The sequence below is a fragment of the Polistes canadensis genome, unplaced genomic scaffold (genome assembly GCF_001313835.1).
Source record: "Polistes canadensis isolate GaletaPanama2010 unplaced genomic scaffold, ASM131383v1 scaffold_8, whole genome shotgun sequence".
Classification (NCBI taxonomy): Eukaryota; Metazoa; Arthropoda; class Insecta; order Hymenoptera; family Vespidae; genus Polistes; species Polistes canadensis.
In genome coordinates this window covers 88,861-98,785 of record NW_014569555.1, presented here as the reverse complement: position 1 = coordinate 98,785, position 9,925 = coordinate 88,861, and the positions used below count along the sequence as shown (strand labels likewise).

General features: G+C 29.6%; 1 protein-coding gene across 1 annotated transcript in view; it reads left to right on the top strand.

Moving 5' to 3' along the window:
- The window catches only part of LOC106791812, a 77,668-nt gene that overhangs the window by 51,277 nt on the left and 16,466 nt on the right, over nucleotides 1-9,925 (top strand). Inside the window, exon 4 of the mRNA XM_014757758.1 lies at nucleotides 5,965-6,100. Coding sequence (XP_014613244.1) covers nucleotides 5,965-6,100 — 136 coding nt within the window. The remainder of the gene's footprint in view (nucleotides 1-5,964; nucleotides 6,101-9,925) is intronic.

The following is a 9,925-nucleotide window of genomic DNA, read 5'->3' as shown; positions in this document are numbered from 1 at the left end:
ATTCATTTATTGGCGCAAGATAAAATACTAAAAAATGTTATGATAAATTATATTAATAATTTTTTTTTTACATTAATCAATGCGATAATAATCATTTATATAACATACTGATAATATATTATATAAATATTTCTTTCAAATATTCATTAAAAGTGTTTAAATTATAACTGATTTAATAAATAACAGTCATGTGTATATTCAATAAATTTTTATATTTATCTCTCTCTCTTTTTCTCTTTATTTCTTTTTCTTTTTGTTTGTCTTTTGATCTTCCTCTTTGAGAATCAACCGAACGAGAGACTGGCATTTTTCGCACGCTTGAGATTACCAGCCAATTTCTATCCAATTTTCTACGGAGCACCTATAAAAGAATTCCATCGGGACGATGCAAAACATAAACGTAATACACATGCTGCTCATGCATCGGCATCATCAATTTTATATTCAGCACAGTCAGACTACCTTTATTATACTATTTGACGTTTCGAGATACGACTGTTACCTTTTTTTCTAATTCCTTTCTATTTTTATTCCTTTTTCTTACGAATGAAAGAACAATTTTATTGTCCTGTATTTATTTATATACAGGTTATTTCATTTATATTCTATCAAACAATATCAGTATATTCTAGATTTAAAAATAAGAAATAAAATAATATGTTAACGTAAAATTGTAAATGATTTGTTATACAATTATCAGAAGGAAACCAAAATAACGGATGACTGATTTCTTGCTTAAATATGTATAATAATATTCGTAATTACAATGACCGCGAATGCCGAACATCATATCACTTTTATTAATTAAATACCATTATAAAATTACTGTTGAAAATTAAACAAGAAATATAAATCATTTGTAAATTTTATATATATATATATATATATATATATCTAATCGGCCCAATCGTAAAAATCGTCTATATATTCGATTAGGAATTCAGTAGTGCAGTCTGGTTGGTTCTATAACGAGACCGTTTCCGCTTCGTTTTTCTAACTTCCGCAAAATTTTCTTTTCTTTTCGAAGCTATGCTCTTTAAGATCGGCCCACGTGTAATGAGGATTACGTGAGTCGAATCAACCAATCCTCTTCGTTTTCCTTCGATCGTGAAAAAAGTTTAACTATTAATTTAAACTCAGCCAAGCCTAACAACCAAGCAACCAAGCTACCCACACGATATCGACAAAGAAATTTGTTCTCATACCAAATCTACACTATTTCATTCTGTATATACAGGATGTCATAAAAATCACTTCACTTCGAGGATAGAACAACATTAAAACAATCATTAACGTTAAATTATTAATAGGAATAATAAAACAATATTTTATTCTTTTTACGTGAATAGATTAAAAAGTTTTGTAATTTAATATAGAAATTATTTCTTTTCGATATTAAAAAATTCTTCAACCGACTAACATACTTTTTAATATTAACTTTACGTTACTGTATTGTTAATAGGATATGTATGAATTTCTTCAAGTAATTGTAAAAACAAATGAACAAGTTTTTAATTAGGTAAATCGACTTTTGGAACATCCAGTATATATAGAATGAAAGGAAGATAAAGACATAGGTATATAAATGTTTTTTTTTTCCTCTTTCGTACTTTATACCATCTTATTCTTCTCGGTTTATCCCGTGACACTTATTGGAGTACCAAGAAATTAAGTGGATTCCATAGTGGTGACTGGCTCGACACATTTTTCATCCCTTTTTCCTTTCTTCCTAATTTCCGCCCTTTTTCTTTCTTTTTTATTCTCCCTCGTTTTTTTTTTTTCATTGTAAGCAAAAGAAACTTCGTTAATTGCTATAGTAATTCTACTTAGTAATATTTGAAAGAAAATAATACTCGTTCTTATCAAATTCAATTTGATTTTATACGAATATAAATTTGATATTATAATATTACTTTAAATTCTCTTTTTTTTTATTATTGATATCTTCTCATCGCGTATTTATAATAATTCACGGAAATAAGAACTCTTTTCGAATATTAATTTCAACGTAACAAAAAGCTTACGATGCTTAATTTATTAACGAAAATTATATAATATTACCAGTCTGTTATATCGAAAATTATTTTCAGACGATTAAGTACATAAAAAAGGAACAGAGAGAATATGAGAGAGGAAATTTTGAAAAGAAAAATAAAGAAATGAAAACCTATAGATTCCTAGATAGAAAACCTATTAACGAGAAAGGAAACTCGATAAATTGATCTAGTTTCTAAGATACTTATTTTGTTGTATACGCAAGATCTTGAAGTCTTTCCTATTAGATATTTTCAAAGAATATTATGTGTTTCATTCTACACGAAAGTGGGATACAAAAGTTTTTATCGATGTTCACAAGATGTCATTAAAAAAAAAAAAAAAAAACCTGTCTTTTTTTTTATATCTTACATCGATAAAATTTATCAAATAATTTAATCCTATAGCACATTTTTTAATCAGTAAAAAAAAATTGTTAATAATGAAAAAATTTCAGTTTTTTTATACAGTAAATTTTGTTTGGAAAAGAAAAAACAAAATTACGAAAGAAATGAATTTCATGGCATACACAAGCACGAACTATTTCGCATCATTGAGTTAATCTATCGTGTTGCAGCTCGACATTTTTCAATATTTAAAGAAATAACGGACGACAGCGTACACGATTAAAGTTTTCCCGTTGAAAATTCATGCTATTAAGATCAAAGATCGATACAGTTGATACTGTCGTTCACGAGGGAAGAAAAGATTTCCCAATACGAATCCAGTTTTAGTTTTCCTATCTTTGATTCCTTGGGAAATAGTATTTTAAACGTGGCCTCTTCAAGTCAGACCTAGATCGAAAAGTAAGAAAATGTAAAAGTATAAGAGAAAGAGAAACAAAGTACGTGCGTGTGTGTGTATGTGAAAAAGAAAGAATACTCTTGTAAAAGATAGAATTGCAATGCTTGATAATCCATTTACTCGATCGCAAGACTTTCTTTCCACTTGTAGAAATATATTTCTTTCTCATTCTTCCTTTCTTCTTATATCCATCGTCCATCTAATACTTTTCGCAAAGAATAAGACAGAGAAAAGAATGGAAGAAAGAGAGAGAGAGAGAGAGAGAGATCAACTTACAAGCATTCTCAAATAAAAGTATTGGATCGGCCAATAAGTAATGTTGGAATTTTTAATAGAGGTTTGTTTGAAAGTACCTAGAAGAGTAAATAGTCCCTGGATGATTTTAAAAATCAATTTCTCTATTCTCCGAGACTTGGTAAACGAATTTGTTTTTTTTTTCTCTCCCCTGTTCGTTCGTTCCTTCCATCATTTTTATTTCCTTTTCTTTTTAATTAAAAAACTACAAGCTCTCCGTGAAGTTTCTTACGATCCGAACAAAAATTACATCATCGAAAAGTCTCTCGAAAAAAAGAGTAATTGATTTTTAAAATCACCCGAAGAGTTTAAGCGCAAGCCTGTATTAAAAAAAATTCCGACATTACTTATTGGCCGACCCGATAAGAAAGTAGAAGAAGAAAAAGAAAAAGAGTAAGAAGAAGAAAAAGGAAGAAAAAGAAAAAGCGTGGGAATGAAATTAAGTAATAAGCTGGAAAATCTTGGCGAGAGGGAAGGTGATGTAAATTTACATTTGGCGAAAAGTTCATTACGTTTCTTCACTTCGTTTAACAACGATGTATGGTATATTAGTTTTGAGAAAAAAAAAAAGAAACTAAAAAAGAAAAAAAGTAATCGTTTTTTGATATCATCCAGAAATTGTAGAACCAGGCAGTGTAAAAAAATTCCAACCACAGTATGAAAGTATTATAAAATAAAGTAATATGCTAATGGTAACCTAGTGGGTGATGTAATTTTAGATTTGTAAAAAGTTTATTGCGTTTCTACGTTTAATAACACGGGAAATGTTAATCTCGGGAAAAGAATAATTGATTATGAAAATCATCTGATAAATTTTTGACTCGGGCTGCGTTACAAATACCGACGTTGTTTATTAGCCAATTCAATTTTGAAAAAAAAACAAACTGTAAACCAATAAAATAAAGAAAAATAAACTATATAAACGGGAGAAAAGTTATGGAATAGTGATTTTACATTTGCGAAAATTAAACCACATTTTTACGTATAATCATACGCTAAATGTTAATCCTCGAGAAAGAGTAATTGATCTTCCAAATCACGTAATAAATTTTCGACTCTGATTGCATTAAAAATTCCGACGTTGTTTATTGGCTGCATATTCGTACGGTCATGAAATAATCTTCACTTTTCATACTGTGCACGCACACGTGAACATACTTTATCATACTGCCTGATTATAACAACTTAATTTTTCAAACTTTCACATTGTAAGGACGGAAAGAAGTAATATAGGAAAGACACGAATTCAATTATTAATAATTAAAGATTTCTTTTATTATTCTATTATATAATGAATATCAGCATGGTGCTTGGTTGCTGACATTATATTTATTTCTACAGTGAGCGATTAAATGATCACTGATTAATGATCAAAATGAGATTTAAGCCAATTGGATAATGAACAACATATTTTCTTTTATTTGAAAATGAATAATGTATATTGTATGCATTTTAACCGCTTCTTTTTTACAAATTACCGCATCATTATAAATTATAGAACTCGGTTAGGTTTAGTGTTAAAAATTTATCTGTTCTTCCTTCAGTATTTTGTATACTATACTAGTTTGTTCCTCCGATATTCTTTCAATAATTCTCAGAATTCTTTCGCAGAGCGATAGATCTTGTGCACTTAAATTTAGCAAGGACCAGTTCTCTCTTAAATAAACATGACTAAGGGTTTTATTATACCCCATCAAAACTTAACAATGGATTCGGCTACCCTCGTGCCCAAAAAAAGCTGTGGGAGTGGCGGTCTCTATATCTCTGCTGTGCTTTTAGTTGTCGTATCTAAGATAAATGTTTGAGATATGATCAAATTCATTGGAATATTAAACAATTTACATTTAACCTGTGAATCTTGTCGCAACATTGACCAATTCAATATGAGAACAAAACGGGAAATCAATAAAATAGAAAAATAATTGAATAAACATGAAGAGTAGAGTAATTCGACATTTGCGTAAAGTTCATTACATTTCTAAGTATAATAAGGAGTTAAGGGAGAAAGGGGTGGGAGTGTTAATCATTGAACTTTGGAAAAAATCTCGAAGATTGGATAGGCATTGTTGTGTACGTTTAAAACGAGAAATTTCATTAACACGCTTCCACTTTTAACGCCTTAATTTGAGTTCAACATAAGTTGTGTTCGAAGATACAATAGAGAGAAGACTTGTAAGAACTATAACGAGCTACTTCGAGGCGTTATCTAGTACAGAAATATCTCGGGAGAAAAGAAATTTTGTTTTCGAAGAAAACGTTTCCCTTCGATTAAAGAGAGAGAGAGAGAGAGAGAGAGAGAGAGAGAGAGAGAGAGAGAAATAGAAAAAAAGAGGAAACAGACTAGCACAATTTTTCTCTCTCTCTCTCTTTCTCGAATGAACTTTTTCAAAAGTACGACGCTTATACTTTAATCTCAACCTCGGGAGATAAAATATAAAAGAAAAAAAAAAAAATGAAAGAAAGAAAGAAAGAAAGAAAGAAGAGATTGCATTACTAGCTCTGGAATTATAATTATACGCGCATTGCTAGATTTACGACGACTAATTAATTCGGAAATCTAGTGCCACGTGGGATTCCATCCCGGTGCGAATGGCATTAAATTACGAAATCAAAACGTCCGAGTAAGAGAACTTTTTAACGGAATTTTTTAATGAGGAAAGAGTTGAATTTTTCTAGCAATCCTTAGAATGAGAATTTTTCTTTTTTTTTTTTTTTCTCCTTGCAAAAATGACGTTTAAAATATATCGTTAAGATTGTAGTCATTTGTCAACTCTAATCGTGACAATTTATAATTTAGTTTCTTGTTATTTTTATATTATTTTTCTTTTACAGCACCGACACTCTAATAATACACGAGTGCAACTACAAGATGTAAGCTTTCACACCAGTGGGAGGTACAAGTGCGAAGTTGTCGCAGAGGCACCTAACTTTTATTCGGTTATTGCTGAAGCCAATATGGAGGTCATAGGTGAGCCCCTTTCTTCTATATAAATGTTACTATTTTAATAATTAATAATGTACTTTGATCGTAAACTCGAATTCTCTGATAATTCGACTACAGCTGGTAACATTATAAAGAACTATAATCGCCATTAAGCACCTTGACGCAACCTTTCGATGTTGGCCATAAACCGAGCTCCTTTATCTATTTTAATCTTACCTTTATCGTAACCTTATATCATTAGTTCTCATCAACAATATATCTTTTAATTGGCAAATTAATCTTCTTGCAAGACAATTTTTTTGTTTTTTATTTTTGCGAATATTTCATTATCAAGTAAAAAAAAGATGCGTAAAATATCAAAATATATATTTAATTATACTAATAAGCGGACAAAAATTTGTATACCGATATGAAATTTTTCTACGTAGAATATATTATATATCTCAAAATAAATTATATTATATTATCGAGACATACAACATTTTTTTAATTAATGTCGCTGATAATTTATCTTAAATGTGTTAAGTAATTAAACGTTTTACTATAAAATAGAAAGATTTTTTTCAAAGTATATTTAATTATGTTAATAAGCTTTTCAAATTTTTGTTGGTAACGCTAGATTCGTAACCACACTTTATATGAGAGAAAAATATCTTAAAATTAATAATTAAATTACAATTTTAAGGGAATTTGTAATCAGTGTTTCGAGTGGTTAATCCCACACGCGCTTAAAAGTAAAATATTTTATTAATCATAACGTATAGAGAGAAAATATATAAAATCTTGTTGAAAAAATATAATAAATTATGTTAATAAATATAAAGAAAATAATGAGAAAATATCGGGAGAACAAATTTCTATACACTCTCATAGTAAAAGTGACTTTAAATCGTGTTCACAATAGATACGATTAACAACACGCGATTCAGTTTAACCACGAAACCACGTTGCAACAGTTACAATGTAATATATTGCACCTGACGTATTCGCGACCTACATATGCACATACGTAGCGTGATATTCTGTGATATCGTACAATTACATCAGTCTCTTTTTCCAGGTTATAAACTTTTTTCCACCTTACGTATTTTTTCAAGAATAGGCGAGAATTATTATCAAATTTATCCTCAAACTAGCATGACGTCGTTCTAACACTTACGGTAGTTGACATACGATTTTGGCACGCGACTATGCAATTGAACGAACGAATATGGCCCCTGTATTAATAGTTCTATTAAAAAAAAAAAATAATAAAAGAATAAAAAACAAAATCAAATGATCATATTTTCTAACTTGCGTGTGTAACGAGTAAAGTATAAACTTTGTTTAAAATATAATTCTACGATATATATATATATATATCCTAGCGAGATATTATATAATGAACGAGCCACGTTTGTTTTTAAACTCTCGCGAGTCCAGTTTTTTCCCTACCTATTTCTTTTTTTATCTTGTCAATTAATTAAACGAAAAGATTAAATTGGATTACGGCAGTTAATATCGTAAGTCAACATTTTTCTTTTTTTTTTTTTTTTTTAATTTCTTCCAAATTCGGACCTACTATATATTCCATCTTTTCAAACGAAAATAAATAACTCGAATAATGAACAAACAAAAAAAAGAGAAAGGAAAAAATAGTTAAAAGTATATCAATCTTGTGGGGGTAGAAAAAAAAAAAAAAAAAAAAAAAAAAACAAAAAAAAAAATTAAATCGAAATAAAACGCGGAGGAAAAAATAAGCCCCGTAAATGTATAGTGGTTATATCAAATACAGAGATGCGGTGGTAGGGTGGTAGCTGTATAGATGGTATATGTATGATGCAAACGTGAAAAGAGAAAAAAAAAGAAAAAAGAAAAAAGAAAAAAAAAAGGGAGAAAGATAGAAGCATATTTTAAAAGCAGAAAAGCCTGGCGAAGGGCAAAGGTACGAATTTTCCTCTCGAGGTGCATATTCGGCAGAGGGGGAGGGGGAGGGGGAGGAGGAGGAGGAGGTTGGGGGAATAAAAAAAAAACTTCTTCTTTTTTTCGTCTTTCTTTTTTCTTCCCTTTTTTTTTTATCTTTCTCTCTCTCTCTCTCTCTCTCTCTCTCTCTCTCTCTTCTCGTACCTCTTCTTCTCCACTAATCCTGTCTCTCCTAAACTATCTCTCGTTTTCACGAGGTAGGTTTTTCCGGTCGCATTTCTTGAGCCGTAGCACGATCGATAGGCCACGTACCCACAGTTACCACGTCTTTACCAGCATCGTGGAAAATTTCGTGCGCAGGAAATTACCTGCGGGTATGGTTGGCCCCTCTGTCCTCGTAGTTTTCGTTCACGATGGCTATACGCTTCACTGTGTCACACAAATACACATAGAAACACACGCTCACGTACATACACACAGGCACATAACACGTCAGCAAGCTATTTTTTCCATCTTTTTTTACCCTTTCAACGACCTACTTTCGATGATCTGTGTTACACATTGCCCTATTTCCCAATATTACTTTCCTCGTCCTAGTACTACTACTACTACTACTACTACTACTGTTCTTCGATTAACTCTATAAATTTCAATCGGACTTACTACTCTTACTTTGAAATTATTTAAGTAATATTTACACGTACCATTTAATGTGCATTTTAAATGATAAAACTTGAGGGACAATTCGGGAATAATCGGTATTTATACACGAATGTGTATTATATAATTGAAATAAATATTTGTAGAAGAAATTTGTGTGATAAATTTATTTTTTGGAGTTATTCTAAATATTCGATTTTTTATAAGAAGAAAATCAAAACGCATTTTTATATTTAAGTTTATCAATTTAAACATATATATATCAAAAGTTTATATTAATAAATCTACACGCGAACTTTTGGATTAATCAATAGATATTTAAATATTCGAGACTAATAACAATATTAAAAAAAACAAAAAAAAAGAAATCGATTCTAGATCGACATGAATCGAATGATTAAATGAATATGAATCGAAAATGAATAAAAGAAGTGTGCAAATTTAAAAGACTGGAAAAACTATTATTAAACTCTCATCTAATTGCTAACATCCTGCGAATTGCTTTTTTGCCTTCCGGGACTCAATCTTTTATCCTGATCCACCCACGCGCACACGTACATACGTACGCACACATAAACGATACTAAATTGCACTTTTTTTTAATGATAAAACACGACGATATACTTTGAAGGAAAAATAATACTATCCGTATAACTTTGCTAACCATCGATGTTATCCTGCTTATATTTTTAAGTAATCATTAATCGATATTATTAATTCTACAAAAATTTGTTTAATCACAATTTGTTAAATGTAAATTGTATACTTTGAAACAGATCTTGTCTGAGTTTTCAAAATATTTTAAAAAATATATTTCAAGTATGAATTCACGTTTATTTAAAGTAATGGAAAGGTTTCATTAGAATACAACCTTTTATTGTCCTTATCAAAACTACTGTAATTATTATTTCTTACATCTGAAAATTTATTAATGAAAAATTCTTGAAAATAATCTTCAAATTGATATACCATTTTGAACTAATTGTTTGAAATTTAAGCGAAAGTTTATCAAACAAACATAAAATCATATAAATTGAATGACTATTATTAACGCAATAACAATTTAGCGTGTATAAGATGTGAATTTCTTTCTCTGGATGAAAAATTCAAGTTTACGACTCGCGTCTTCCGTTTAAAAAATAAAAAATATTGACTCGCGTCTTTCAACTTGAATAATTCCAAAATGAAAGACGTGAATTTATAGTTACAGTCAACGATGCTTTAATTGATCTCATCCGAGTCTTAAAATATATATTATATTATAAATATATCAAATCAAATTTTACA